At 55.1% G+C, this 15,295-nt stretch overlaps 1 protein-coding gene across 4 annotated transcripts in view; it reads right to left on the bottom strand.

Annotated features, from left to right (window-relative positions):
* Positions 1-15,295, bottom strand: part of ZMIZ1 (zinc finger MIZ-type containing 1) — a gene marked incomplete at its 3' end in the record, with an annotated part of 188,508 nt that overhangs the window by 81,166 nt on the left and 92,047 nt on the right. For all 4 annotated transcript variants that reach the window (XM_082672927.1, XM_082672928.1, XM_082672929.1 and 1 more), the window contains one exon: positions 12,013-12,118. In XM_082672927.1, coding sequence (XP_082529053.1) covers positions 12,013-12,118 — 106 coding nt within the window. The remainder of the gene's footprint in view (positions 1-12,012; positions 12,119-15,295) is intronic.

The following is a 15,295-nucleotide window of genomic DNA, read 5'->3' as shown; positions in this document are numbered from 1 at the left end:
TAGAGAAGTGGAGTGATTTGCATAAAGTCACACAGCAAGTACGTTTTAGGGCCTGTGCTGCAATGCAGGACTCAATAATCAGAACGATATGTACGGAGCCCTTCTGAGATGCCAGCTTGAGTTAAGTACTTCGTACCCATTACTTTGTGAGATGCTGGGAGACATGGCTGGGGTTACACGTGGCATGGAAGTGATGGAGCTGAGCTGAGTCCAGGTCAGCCTGACCCTGAAGCCTGAGCTTGGACCCCTGTCCCATGCTGCCCCCTCTTTGGTTTCCAGATCTTGGCTCTGCATGTCCTGAGACCAGCCCTATCCCAACAACTCACTGGACCTGACTCAAGGGCCTCTGAAAGCATGGAGGCCAGGGCTGGGGGCCTGCAGGCTGAGACCACAGTTTCCAGGGCCTGGTCCCTCCTAAGCCCTCACTCTGCTGTGCAAAGTGACTTGGGTAGCTTATGAGGGATAAGAGGATGGGGGTCTGTTGGCCAGGGTCTCCCTTCCTGTCCCTGCTTGCCAGATGGGCCCTGGGGACAGGCTGAGTGTGACACTCACAATGAGCCTGATCCCTGAGAGAGAAGGCACAACCCAAGAAGGAACAGAAGAAGGAGCGAGGCTTGGAGTTGGGGCAGGCAGGTCTACACCCTCCCCCTATTCTCTTGCTTTTTTCCATCTTCTCTTTGCAACTATCCAAACATCTATCCAGTCAGAGCCATCTACCCACTCATCCCTCACCTTGTTATAACAAGGATTGGAGGTACTTTGGACAAGTGAATAAATCTCTTTGTTCATCAGTTTTCCAATCTATAAAAGGGGTTGGTTCTTCATGTGAATCAGCACTGATGTTCATAAAATACCCAGCACAGAGCCTGGCATGAAGCAAGAGCTCAATGAATGGTCCTTTATTTTTTCAGTTTTATTCTTTTGGGGCCGAGCCGTGCGGCATGCGAGATCTTAGTTCCCCGACCAGGGATCGAACCCTTGCCCCCTGCAGTGGAAGCGCAGAGTCCTAACCACTGGACCATCAGGGAATTCCCAATAAATGGTACTTTAAATGTGACTTTCTCTCTTGAAAGAATTTTGAGAAGGATTGCTGGGAGACTTGGAGAAACAGAGGCCCTCAAACCTCCCCAGGCCAAGGCACAAACAGGTTGCTGCTGGCCCTGTCTAGCCTGCCTCAGCTGGCTCTCTATTCTCCACTCTTGCACGCTGCCCGCTTCCCTCACTGGGGCCCAGCCTCCTCTTTGTGGGGGAAAGAGATGGCCTCTTAACCCTATGTGACCCTCTGCTGTCTTGGAGACAGCTGTGGCCTTCTGGCCCTGGAGCCTCAAGAAGGGGCCATTCCCTGGCCTAGGTTAATAGGACCCCGCTTATCTACCTACCCACTTGGAGGTGGGTGTGGTTGGCATTGACCTTGGCCCTACCTAAGTAGAGGATCCATATTTTCCAGACCCCAAAACACAACATAGGGGCAGGCACAGGGTTTTGGGCTACCTCCAGGTATGAGAGGCGTCCTAAGAAAGGCTGAATGCCAACACGTTGGAACATGAGATTGCTAACACGTATACAGCACTTAGTATATGCCAGGCCTCATTCTAAGCACTATACGTATGTTGGTTCACTTAATAAATGACTTTTCCAAGGTAACACAGCTGGTGAGTGGAGGGCCGGGTGGTTTTCACACCCCAGACATGCTGGTGCAGAGTCCATGCTTTTAACCACTACTCCTCTCTGTGAAATAGCTGAATGGTTTCTGGAAAAAAATATTTGAAATTGGGGCTGACCAGGGAACTGTGACAATAACAGCTGACAGGTACTGAATGCTTACTATAGGCCAGGATCTCTGCTCCTCACTTTGCAAAAGACCGTGAGTACTGCATGAGTTCAAAGATGAGAGGGTGTCTCACCCACCAACAAGGACAAGTCATTGTCAAATACTTAATATCTCCACCTGCAAGCAATTCAGGTGATCCTGACAAGCTCTCTTGAGTATTAACATGTCCTTCCCAGCATTTAATTGCAACCTGCACATAGGGTAGGGGGCAGCTTACGGCTTCAGGGTTAGATACTCTTGTTTGAATCACAATTCGGACCTTGGTCAAATCATTCAATCTTCCTAAACTCCAGTCTCCTCGTCTGTAAAACGGGGCAGACATGGGTCTGGGATCATCATGGATGGTGCACACAGTGCCGGGTACTGGGAAAACACTGCCCAAATATTTGCTATCATCATGATTGAAAGGGGCTATAAATCAGATTCTTTTCCTAATCCAGCCGCCCTGCCCTGGCTCTGTAAGTCTAAATAAACGAGGCTAATGATACCTGCACCATCATTAATTCCTGTGTCTGTCTGTCTAACCCAGAAGGTATTTATAAGGCCATGGCTTGCAATGCTTGCTCTGAAAGTTCCATAACCACCTCGCCCACTTTCTGCCAAGTCCCTGCTCCATGTCACTCTCACACCGTCGAATCCCCTGAAATCCCTCCTCTGAGGGTGAGAAAGCTAAGCTCCAGCTTAAAACCAAAGCTCTGGCTTCCTTAATCCTCTTACCTGGCCCTTTCCTCTGCAGAATTAATTGCTGCCCATGGCTTTATTAACTTCTCGGGCGGCCACGGCATCTTCAGGGCACCCTGGGGCAGGTCCTCTGTCCCAGATGCACCTTTGGGCCGGACGGTGGAAGGCAGCGCTCTGGGTGCAACATGGCAACACCCTGGTGCCTGAATGGCGATAACCCCGTGGCCCTGCATCACCCCAGAGGCTGTGCATCTCCTTGGGGACACCTGCAGAGAAGCAAGGATAGCCAGAGCTCTGGCCCCACTTCTGCCCCTGCTGAGGCCACCTTCCCACCCCTCAGAGCCTCAGTCTCCTCCTCTTTAAATGGGAAAAAGCCCGCCGTGGGGATCTCACGGGGCCGGACAAGAAAGGCCGTGTAAAGGGCTGTGTCTGTGTGTAGGATTACTGTCATGTCTCACCCCCAGAATGGGAGCATTCATTGATTTCAAACCCGAAGAGCAGGGACTGTGTGTGGTGCATTTATACGTGTTTGTAGCCCCCGTGCTTGGCACGGAGCAGGCCTGGCACAAGACGCCTGTCGTTCCTTGCCCTGAAAATTTCTGTTTAGTATTTTTTATTTTCAGAGGCATTCCCACGCCCAGGACTTCATTATTCTTCCCGCAGCCACGAAGGTAGAGAGATGGTATAGATGCGTTGGACTGGGGAAGAAACTGATGCTGGGGGTGTTGGTGTTGGTGGGGCATGGCCTGCCCAGGGGAGGTGGAGGTGGAGGTGGAGGATGGTACCCAGCCCCCATGGCTTTGTCCAGGGCTGTCCTCTTTGTCTGGAGCACCCTCAAGTGTGGACAAAGGGATGTGGCCCCCAAGACGGTTAAGGTGATCACGGGGCCTGGTGAGAAAACCACTGCCGTGTCAGCTCTCTTCCCATGTTTGGGAGGTTGCTAGTTCAAGGGGGAGAGGGTCAGCTCCCCAAATCCCGGGCTCCCTTTTTAAGGAGCAGAGAGCCGGCCCAGGCACCTGGAGCCACACCTGGATGCAGGGCCTGCTGTCTTTATTTGGACAGTTAGCATCTAAATGTGGCAAGGGGGGCTGGTCCGCCAGGTACGGTGGCCATAGGGAGAAGATAGAAAGTTTCCTTCTCAAATTCCTCTCTTGAAGTCAGAACAAGTAAGCAAAAATATGGAGGATACAGTCAGAAGAGTATGGCGGGGGTGGGGATGAGGTTGGGATGCAGGGGACGGAAACTGGGTGCCTTGTTTTTGGCACTGTGGATGCCTCCTCACACACCCTCTGCTTACCACGGGCACCGTGGCTCTTCCTGGCATGTCCGCCAAGGTGAGCGCCGAAGGGTGCGTCCGCACCCTGACCCCGAGGAGCCCCCAGCCAGCGATGGCTGCCAGATGCTGGCTGAACACCTCCTCGCCCTGGCCTCTCAGGCTGACTGAGGGGCACGTCCTACTCTGTCTCCGGGAGCTCCCCACGGCAGGCACAGTGCTTCACATCACACTTCTCCTCCTCCTTGCCTTCCGCATCTCATTTCTCTGCTTCTCTACTGGTGCTTTCTGGGCTCCTCCTAAATAAATCGCTTGCACTGGAATCTTCATTGCGGGGTCTGCATCTGGGGAAACCCAAACTCAGACACACATCATTTGACTGAGGCGCCTCCAGTGGCCTCTCCTTCCCCTGTTGCCTCACAGACCCCCATCCCAATCATGTGTGTGGAGTCCCAGCTGGGGCTCTGGACTGGAGTCGTGAGGGTCCAGGTAGGAAAAGCAGCCCCATCTTGAGAGGGCTTTTCATGGCCTGTCAGGATCCCGGCCCCCAGGCCCCCCTTGCCATGAGCCAATGCCCTCATCCCCCCACCCCCTCTCCTTCTGGACAGGCCAGGAAAGCAGATCTCCACCAGCTGGGCCTTCAGGCAGCCGTGTCCTTGCACACCCTGGCTCTGTGGGGGGAGCCAGCGATGAACTAACCCCACAAAAGAGAAGAAGGCAGGAAGAGTAGCCCCCCCCAGCGAGCAGGGGTCCGTCCCCCAGGCCCTCGGGAAGCAGAGGGCTGTGCTGGGGAAACTGCTGAGCAGCCCAAAGACCAGCGTGCTCTCGCTTCCCCCCACCCCATGCCAACTCCAGCCAGGCTCCAGAGGAGCCCATGGCGACCATCGACCATCCTGACCAAGACAGAATCCATGCCCCCTGCAGAAAATATGGGAAATAAAGCGTCAGTTACCTCCCCCCATCCAGATAGATCCATGATTTCTAAGCTGACATTTTGGTATATTCCCTTCTGTTTTCTGCTTCCTCTGCCTAACCAAATGTATATTTTGTTTTTGCACCTGGTCGAGGTCATACTGAGCATGACATTTTGTTACCCTTCTAAAAAGAAATTAATATTATGTCATAAGTATTTCCGGATGGTAATCACTATTAGGGGACCTCACTTTTAATGGCCACTGAAATACTCAGTTCCCTTTTCCAGGGCCTTGAAGCTATTTCCAAATCTGCCTTCTCTCATTCTTCCGTGGCACTGCCCCCCTCCTCACTGTTCACTCCGGACGTGCCAGGGACCATCGCACACCCCTCCCTCCAATTCCTTAGCCCGGGAAGCTGTGTACACAAACCCTCTGTCACATGAGCTCCTCCCCACTGTTCTTTTTTTCCAAGAGCAGAGTGACTGGGCCTCAGCTATCAGGGAGTTGGGGGAGGGGAGGGAGCCAGGGGCCACTGGCCCAGGATGACCTACCCCACCTGCTCACACAGGGTCACTCAGAAGAGGCACAGCTCCCTGTGCTCCAGATCTAATCACGTGGAGGTCCAAGTCCTGCTTCCAGCCCCGGAAGCCATGTACCTGGTCTGTCTTGTCCCTGTTAGAGCCTCAGTTTCCACCTCTACAAAATGGGTGTGCTGATAAGAGCCCCAGTGGCCTCGCTCACAGCAGTGACTCGACAGAAGGTGAGTGATAAACAGGTTTTGTCCTTTAAACAGAGCTGACCGCCAGTCAGTTCCCAGGGGCTGGGTGATGAAATCCAGAGCCCTTTCCTGAGCAGGACCTGACCTGGAGTGCAGAGGCGGCCAAGCAGGAGGAAGGAAGCCAAGTCCCTCCCTCACATCCCAGCTCTGCTGAGCTCAGATGTGGCGGTGGGGGCTGGTGTCCAGGAGGAAGTCTGTCCCCGGCCTCGACGAGGCGCCCAGCCGGGCAGCCTGGCATTTCAAGGGTGAGGGCCCACCTGCTGCTTTCTCTGGGGGGAGCCAGCAAGCGTTAACAAATTCCCTGTAATTTGCACCCACCAATCCTGCCTGCTCACTGGGCGGCTGCGAGCCGTTTTTCACGCAGAGCTGCGCACAGCTTTGTCTTAGAGAGACAGATCTGGCAGGGTGTCCCTGAATGAGGCCATTTGTCCTCCCCGGTGATGGTGACGGGAAGGCGGCTGCGTGCTATGGGGTGGGCAGAGGCAGAGGGGGTGGAGACAGGCCATGGGGGAGGCGTGAAGGTAGAGATAGGAGCTGGGACGCCAAGAGAGGCCAGGAATGTGAGCACCACCGTGGGGGTCTGAAAGCCCCCCATTCAGCTAGGTGGGAGCAAGAAGGATTGTTTTCAATGACAGAGGAAAATGGTTTATGACCTGCCTTCTCCTGCTTAAGGAGTCCTGGGCGGGAGTGATGAAACGACCTGGCTGGCCTCTGAGGTCTGTGCCCCATCCGAACCCTCCGATGGAGGCGGGACACTTGCCATTGGTCTCTGGGGTTGGGTCTGTCTCTGAGCCTCAGGGCTGCTTCATAAGTTGCTGCAGAAGCTCCCCGGGGACTGAGGGCTTCCAAGAAGGACCAAGCTTCTCTCGAGCCCCTCCTGAGTGGATCGCAGGCCACAGACCGGGAGGCGCAGAGCAGGGGCCCCATCACATTCCTGAGTCTTCACCTCCCAGGCTGGCCTTCCTGTGGGCTGCTGTCAGCTCCTCTGGGGGCTGTCAGCACACTGGAGAAAACAGACCGGGCAGATGTTTGTCAACACAAAGCAAGTGATCCACTTTGCTCGGGTTTCCACTCCCGGGCCCGGGGCTCAGGCTGCTGTGTTGGGATGTGAGCGTGTGTGTAGAAAAGAGGTAAGAAACACACATGTCCACAGGGCCCAGCAGGTTTCCAAATTCAGGAAATGCTTGGGGTGTGAGACAACTCGGGAAGCACGGCACTTATCCGAGGGGTCAGCCACCACCCAGCCCGTGCCGGGCTGGGTCCAAGGTTCCCATTCAAAGGAAGCCAGGCATTTGACTGGACAGTACAGTCTTCCAAAGAGCAAACGCTGGCAACTAATATGCATTTTTAAAAACCGCTGAACAGTCGGACCTCAGCTGTCTGCAGGTCACGTCCAGCCCACAGGCAGGTCGTTGACAACTGCCCTCTGCTTGTCCCTAAGAAGGCTGGCCTCCTCTTCCTCGGAGGTTTCAGGGGCTGCCTCTTCAGCCCTGACCTCTCTCCTGAGTTCTCTGATCCCTTCTCCAAATGCCTACTGGTCGCCTCTCCCAGGATGCCCCCGGGGTGCCCTGGCACCTCCCAGACCTGCGGCTCTCTCCACATCTTCCACTCTGCCAGCAGCCCCATGCCTCTCACCTCTCAGAGGGAGCCCAGAGTCATCATTCAGGGAGGCAAGAGGGGCGTGAGGACGGGCAGTGGGCCACCCAGGCTCTTGTCTGGGCTCTGCCCCGCCTCACTGTAACCTGGGGCAGATCCCCCTTTCTCTGGGCCCTGGGCTCCCCATCCCCTGGGTTCTGACATTCCCTATTCTATTATTTTAACCCGCCTCTGGGCTGTTCACAGGGGCAACCAAAGGGACAGAGTCATTCAAGCGTGGACAGTAGCAGAGGCACACAGAGGGCTCTTGGGGACCTTGGACATGGTAACTGCCTGGTGCTTGGTGCCCACGAAGCCAGCAGGCGTGGGCCTCTTGGTGCCAGGGAGGCTGACATTTCAGTACTGCCTGCCAAATTGCCGAGAGCAGGCAGGCAGCGACCGGGGGGCGGGGGGGCCTGCCGTGGCCTGGCGGGGGGACAAGGGGAGGCACAAGGCAGGTGACCTTCTGGACTGAGGCGGAGGAGGGAGCTGCTGGCCCCCAAGGACCTTCCCAATGAGGAGGATGCTGTTGTGCGTGCTCGTGTGCGCGTGCTCCCGTGTGCGAGCACACAGGCTAAAGGCTGCACCAGAACAAAGAGCTGGGGGCTGGGTATCAGAGGGGCCCACGTGGAGACGCCTGACTTGGCTGTTTGCTGCAGTGTCTGCTCTGCGCTCACGCTCCATCTCTCTCTCTCTCTCCCTGTCTCTCTCTCTCTCTCACACACACACACACACACACCGCACAGCACTGCCCCCAGGCCTGAGCACCTGCTCCAGAGCCCACCAATGCTGGCGCGCACAGCCCAGCCCAGCGCACCGCCATCTCTCCTGACAAAGCGCCGCTCTGCTTCTCGCTGCATGAGCTCATCCCACCGGCCCTCTGGCCCTAGCTTGGCCTCCTGACAAGAGAGACAGACAGGGAGACAGAGTGGGAGAAGGAGTGGGGGAGGCAGGAGGGGAGACACACTCGCGCACGCACGCACACACACACACACAGAGACATGTTCACCGCCACATATACACGCACATACACATCACAACGCAGGGACAAAGTCAGAGGCAGCAGGAAAGGGAAGGACAGACAGAGACAGACAGCATCAGAGACCCTCAGAGAGAAAGGAGAGGGAAGGACTGGGAGGGTAAAAACTGCACTAGCCAGTGAGGCAGAGTGGGAACCCAGACGGAGACAGGAAGACGGGAGGGCGGAGAGGCTGCAGGAGCTCTGGGGACAGAGCGTGTTCTAGAACTGCAGAAGCCTGGCTGGGAGAGGCCCAGGTGGGCCCCGTAGTGGCCGGTGTGGCCACTGCACACACACAACTGACACCACGGGGACTCTCCCAGCTGTACCCAGAGGTGGGGTTAGGCAGGTCATGCACCCACCCACAGAGCCTCAGGGAAAGAGAGGGTGGGAAACAGCCTCACTAAGGCAGAAAGGGCCTTAGAGAGGTCGGGAACCATGTTGGGAAAAAGACAGACAGAAGTAGAGAAGGAAGGCCAGAAAATATTGACTCGGCACCCACTGTGCGCCAGGTGTTAGCTGGGCCCCTCACTTCCACGCCTGGGCAATGTCATTTAATCCTCGCGGGCAACCTGTGGGATTGGCATATAATCCCTCTTGACAGATGAGGCCACAGCTCTGGGAGGTGGGTAATGTGGAGAAGACGGGGGCCAGTGCTGGAGTCGCTTCTGGAATCTGGGGTCACTGCTGTGTTCTCTGTGGTCTCCACCCCTCTCACGGTCAAGCCTGCCCCCCACAGACCCTTTATCCCAACCAACGAAACTAGGAGCTGAAGTCTTCCCCGTCAGACTGGTGCCCTGCCTTCCCAAAAGACGGGTCAAGCAGGGGGATGACAGGGACCCTGAGAGCCGTGAGGCAAGAGGGCAGGCGGCCTGGGAAAGGTGGTTAGTCGTGGCTCTTGGGGCTGACCTGGGTTTGACTCCTGATAAGTGAATTCAAGTGACAGCTAAGCCGCAGGCCCTGTTGGGCCTCAGTGTTCTCAGCTGCAGAATGGGTACACTGAGAACGCACCTCGTGGGCCTAGGGCCTATCATGTGACTAGATAGACACATGCATGGGAAAGGGCTCTCTAGACTGTAAAGAGCAGTGCACAACTGGGGGTACAGATGGGGAAGGAACAAATCCCTTGTCTCAGGAGAAGAAGTGATGCTGGAAATACCACTTAGAGGAGGGCAGGGCCATGCTAGAGAGATCTGAGTGGAGCAAAGAGCTCTCCCAAATGGAGGAGCTTCTCAGATCCTGGCCCAGGTGATCAGAGGCCTCCTAAATCTCGGTCCCCAACTGGTCCCAGAGTCAACAGTGATGCAGTGGGCACAGCTTCAGGCCTGGATTCAGGAGGCCAGGACTCCATCATTTACGAGCTGTGTGACAGCAGGCAAGTCACAAGACCTCTCTGAGCTTCAATTTCCTCATCCATAAATGTAGAAAATATCCTGTGTCTCACAGAGCTGGGCATTGAAGCATAATATGGTAGAGCACCCAGAACATACTAGCAGGGGTGTGAGAGACCCTTGAGGGAGGGGCTACACATGGACCTGGGGAGCAGCTGGGGTTTCTGGGACAGCCCATTCTCCTGTTTTCCTTCGACCCCTCTGGCCACGCTCTCCCTGTCTCGGTTTTGCCTTTTACATATCCCTTGGAGTCATCCCTTTGTCTCCACTCCACTCCACAGGAAGCGGAACCTTCCTGGTCCAGCCACCATCATCCTCATCCTGACATCCCAGCAATCTGCCAACTGGCTCCCTCCATCCACACCGGCCTCCCCTGAGCAATCTGTTCTTTTGCAGCTCGAGCAATCTTTGCAAAATTAGAATTTAGCCACGTTCCCGTTACTCTTAGGACAACCCTCAAGACAGGCCCTGTGTGTCTAACTGCTGCTGACTTCTGCCCCAGGGCTCTGGAACCACTGGCCTTCCTTTTAGTTCTGCTAAAAAAATAGCCATGCTTGCTTCTACCTCAGGGCCTTTGCATAGGCTGTTCCCTTTACCTGGGCAGTCCTTCCTCCTTTTCTTCCCCTACTCAACTCTTACTTGACCTTTGGGTCTCAGGGAAGACTTTCCCCACTCCCAAGTGGTCTCGTGGCATCCCTGAGACCGCTCCTTCATGGCCCTTATCACAGCTTGAATTTACGCACACAGTCACACATACACCTGTGATTTTTTTGCATGTCTTTTTTTAAAAATTGAAGTATAGTTGATTTACAATGTTGTGTTAGTTTCTGGTGTACAGCAAACAGCTGTGATTATCTGGTCGATGATTTTCTCTCTCTCTAGACCAGGCATCAGGAAACTACCCTATCATCTACTTTCATAAAGAAGGCTTTCTTGGAACTAGCCACACTTACTTGTTTACATATTGTCTATGGCTGCTTTCGTATTGCCTGCAAGGTCTAAACTATTTACGGTCTGGCCCTTTACAAAGCAAGTTTGCCGATCCCTGCTCTGGACGGTACGTTTCCCGAGGTGAGACCACATCTGTTTTACCCCTCAGCACAACCCCGCCCCGGCCAGATGCCTGCAAAGAGCAGGCACTAAACAGCGATATGGATGTATATGCTTCTTGGATAAGCAGCAATTTTTACCTAGTCAAAATTGTATTGACTTAAGTTATTATTAAAACTGCAGATTCCATCAGGAACAGACGTCTCTTATGAGATTCCAAGACCATTTCCTGGCAAGCAGTTCAATACAATAGCGATATCCCAACACAGGCTGGCACGTCAGGGATCTCAGAGCAGCTATTGGCTAATGAGACCTTCGCCACCTTTCATGAGTGACGTGCCATCCACGTGCATGGGCCGTCGTAACACAGCAAAGCACAAACCCGTGTTCAAGCGACGGTGGGCTGTGCAGACTGAGGAAAACCCATCATGAGACGTCCTTTAAACGTTTGCGTTAAGCTGTTTCTATATACACTCCAAAGAACTGATGGACGAATTCAGAGAAAACGTCTGTTTTATTGTTATACAGAGGAAATAACTGACTTTTTTCTTTTTCAATGAATTGTTCAGGCTCCATAAAGAACGTTAACAACATCTAGACACTGCTCAGCACTGACCCGGGCAACGGTCTCACTGTCATTCCTGCCTTCCCGAGGAGATAAACTGAGGCTCAGAGGCCACACACTCAGCAAGTGACAGGGCTGGGTTGTCCAGGTCTGTTCAAGTGAAAGCTTACACAGCTTCCCCTGCTTTTAAGCAAGGTAATGAGGATGGAGCGACAGGTAAAGCTGCACCTGTAGTGTGCTTAAAGCGCTCACAGACAGAATGCTGCCGGGTACCTTCCGTGGCCTCTGTTTACTATAGAGTCAGGGGGTCCCGTGCCGGGACAGAGTTGCAATGGAGAATACTACACAGAGCAGTCTTTTAGAATCCTGAATGTACTGATTCATTTTTATTTTAATTTGTGTTTTATTTTAAATAAAAAAAATCTTGAATGAATGCAGCGGAGCCTCAGGGTTAAGGATGCTGATTCTGGAGTACAGGCCTGGGCTTAAATCCCAGCTCTGCCACTTCTTAGCTGTGTGACCTGGGGAAATCTCTGCAGCTTCTCTGAGCCTCAGTTTCCTGGGCTGTAAAATGGGGATGATCACAGCACTTACACCAAGGGGTCACTGTGGTGATGGAATGAGATGATGTGCATCTCCCTTTAGCCTGTTTTTGGGGTGTGGTGTGCCCCGGGCCCCTCGCTGGCCCTGAGATGAGGGACAGGCCCTACTTGTGGGCTCAAGAGGCCAGCAGGTGAGCTGCTGCTACGCGGGGGCTCACGCCATACCTGGACCAACCGAGCTGCCAGCCAACAGGGGTGGTGACAGCCTTGGGTTTAAATCCAGTGCCCCACCCCCACTCCCGCCGATACCGTGGAGCCCCCAGCCATCACCTACCGGCAGACTTCGGAGTGAACTTGTCTCGGTTTGCAGCACACACAGCCAGCAGTCTGTAGCCGAGGTCCAGGTCGAACCCTTGCTGAGCTGCCACCCGACTGACCACCTGCCAGCAAGAAGGGGAGGAAGGGCGGGGGTGAGTCACTGTCCACGCCAGGCCTCTGAATCCACAGTGGCAGATGTACCCATTTCACAGGCGAGGCGGGCAGGCTAAGGCAGGTCCCCAATGTCAGGCAGAGCTGGGACTCAAACTGCCTCGTTCAGTCACTCAGCAAACACTGATAAGCACCTCCTCCATGCCAGGCCCTGGGATCCCGGGCTCTGCCCTCAGGGGTTTCCAGGCCAGAGGTAGGCCTGACCCCAAAGCCCAGGCCCTGCCACTTTCAAATCTGGCCCCATTCTAGGAGTTGGCGGGGGGATGCTGTACTACCGCGTTTTGCGTGGCCCCAGGCCAGGGTCTCTTCTCCCCCAGTGCAGCTCTTCAAACTCCCCCCAAGGAACTCTCCCACGCCTCCCACCTCTCCCCCATCCCTCACTGAGCTCCAGCAGCCACCACTGCGGGGCACTCGCTATCATCAATACTCCAAGCACAGTCCCCACCCAGCGGCATCGGTCCCTCCTGAGTCAGAATCCACACCTGGGGAGAAGCACTGATTTAGGGCTCACCGCTTCCCAGGAGCTCCAGCTCGGAGCTGCCCAACAGACAGCTTAGAATTCCCCAGATGGACACGCCTGGTGCTCCCCAGCTCCGTGCCAAGCGCCCTGCAGCCTCTCAGACCCAAGTCCCCAAACTGCAGGGCTGTCATGCTCAGCCTGGGGTCTGTCTCCAGCGCCAAGTGCTGGCTCTGCACACGGGAGGCACCTGTAAGAGCGCCGGCTGTGCATTCAGACCGGAGGTCCCACCCATCCCCTTGTGAGCCTCAGATGTGTGGGCTGGAAGTGGGAGAAGCCAGGGGCTGGGAGGGCTGTCAGTCCTAGGGGGTGGGGGGCAGTGAGGTACAGGACGCTCCTGGGGCCCCATGAACGGTTCCGCAGGCTCACACCTGTCCGTTCCCAGGTGTCCTGCCAGCCAGACCTGCTCCCTCCTGCCTGGCTTCCTCATTAACAGCCCCCAAATTAGGTTTCCTTATTAAGAAGAAAGGACCTTGGAAAATGGAGTCGTTTCAGGAAGCAGCTGGGGCGGCTATGACTGACTGGGAAAGGAGTGCTCCCAGATGTGGGGCTCATTCTTCTGAGAAAGGGGAGGCTCCGTCGTCGAGCCCCTAGAGACCACCTGCTGCAGAGGCGCTCGGAGGTCCTCGGAGGGCCGAGGCTGCCATGGGTTCTGGCCCGGCCCCTGCAGCCATTAGAACAGTTCCCCATTATATGCTTTATATTTTAGGGGTTCATTACAAGGGCTCTAGAGCTACAAAGTGTGGGAAACCCACTTATCTAGGCCAGCCACCTCATTTACCATATATGGACACTTGAGGCCCAGAGAGAGTGTCCGTGTTGCACCAGAAAGGAGCCAGTGGATCCTCCCTTCCCAGAACCACCAGAGCCTCTTGCCCTGCCTCCCCACCTCCACCTCCTGGAGCTCCCTGTGCAGGGAGGAAAAAGGACTTTCTCAGGTTAGAATGTTTGCTCAGCTTCTCCGCTGCAAACAGAAGCCCCTGACGCAGAAGGCTTCTGTCTCCCCAGGCCTCTTTCCCACGGGCTCTATCTGCCCCCGTCCTGCAGTTCTTATGCACCCTGCCCGCCCCCCTTGCACGGTCCGCTACATGCACGCCACGTTCCAGAGTCACTGAGCCATCCCAGGGCTGGGTCTTCTTCAGTGTTAGTCTCACTGTCCAAGCAGAAAAACCAAGGCCCCTAATTCTTTACGGCCTGTTGAGTATTTCAGTTCTGGAGACAGACACTGTACATCGGGGAGAAGGTTCTGGAAGGGCCACTTCAGCTCAGATGTTGACTACGGTGCCCTCTCTGGCAGGAGAGCCTTGGGGTGGATGCGAGTGAGCACAGGCAGTCTGTTTGGACTTTTGCATCAGTGAGGCTGCTGTCTGTGGGCTATGTTGACACAGTGGTGCAATGAGAATGCTCGCTCCCAGGTACGAGGGCTAAGGAAATGTTTCCTTCATGAGCAGTGAGGTGCCAAATTCTCACAACAGTTCCACGAAGTGTTATTACTGTTTCTGCTTTACAGATGAGGAGACTGAGGATGAGTAACAGCCTGAGGTCACAACGCTTGTTTGTGAGAGAGCTAGGATGCAGTGCCAGGCAGTCAGGCTGCAAAGCCTGGGCTCTCTCCACGAGAGGACTTCTTTTTCAGCCCACAAAGGGTTAAGGCCATAACTCCCAACATGCATGAAGAACCCTCAGGCTCTGGGTTGAGGGCAGAAAGGCAAAGGTCCTTCTGTTTGGCCAATACTGGCTAATCCTGTTGCTCTGGTTCCGAGAAAAAGAAAGAAACTAGCTACATTGAGCAAGAGAGGCCTGGTACTGGTTCTAAGGGCTCTCCTGCAGGCCTGGAAGTATCTGTCACCAAGTGCCCTGAGCCCAGTGTTCAGAAGGGTCATTGGTTCCAACAGTCTTCTTTTACCAAGACAGAGAGGGTAGGGCCTGGCTGAAGGTCACACAGCACAGGTGTGGCAGAGCAGGCTAAGCTGGCCCCTGTGATTCTAGAGTACCTGGTGCAGCCCCTGGCTTCCCCTGGCCCAGTCTAAGGACCCCCGGAAAGTCCGGTGAGGTGAGTCTGACTGACTGTTGTGGGGAGGGCAGGCTCAGCTGAGCAGCCTCCTGTCGTGTTTCAGAGAGGCCTTCTCCCACCCCAATGGGCGTAAAGACCCCTCAGTGAAGACCTCTCCCCAACAAAGGCCTGCGGTGAGCGGCCGCAGAGCTGCTGCCCTCTGCTGGCTGCCTGGGTCCAGCCAGCTCGGCTCGGCCCAGCCCTCGAGGTGCTCCTAAGGCTGACCGGTGGAGCCTGGCTGTCTGAGACCTAGACCCTGGGGCCCTATAGGTCAGGGAGTCCAGCCCCTCATGCCACAGAGAGGGAAACTGAAGTCCAGAGGCGAGAGAGGGGGCATATTCAAAGGCATGTGACAGTTTCGTTAGTCTCATAAAGGGATGTGTTGTCTTGAAGAACAGTGAGCCTCCTGGCCATGAAGCAGGACAGGCTGTCTGGGAAATGCTAAAGAAGGGGTTTCTGCTCCCAGCTGGTGGCTGGACTCTGACTTTCTATGAGGCAGTCAGGGGAACTGGCCTGTGCTCCAATCCTGCTCCATCCTATACTGTGCAACCTAAGGCA

Source organism: Grampus griseus (assembly GCF_964374135.1).
Source record: "Grampus griseus genome assembly, chromosome: 16".
Taxonomy (NCBI): domain Eukaryota; kingdom Metazoa; phylum Chordata; class Mammalia; order Artiodactyla; family Delphinidae; genus Grampus; species Grampus griseus.
Note: the sequence above shows the minus strand (reverse complement) of the source record. Positions and strands in the feature narration are given on the sequence as shown.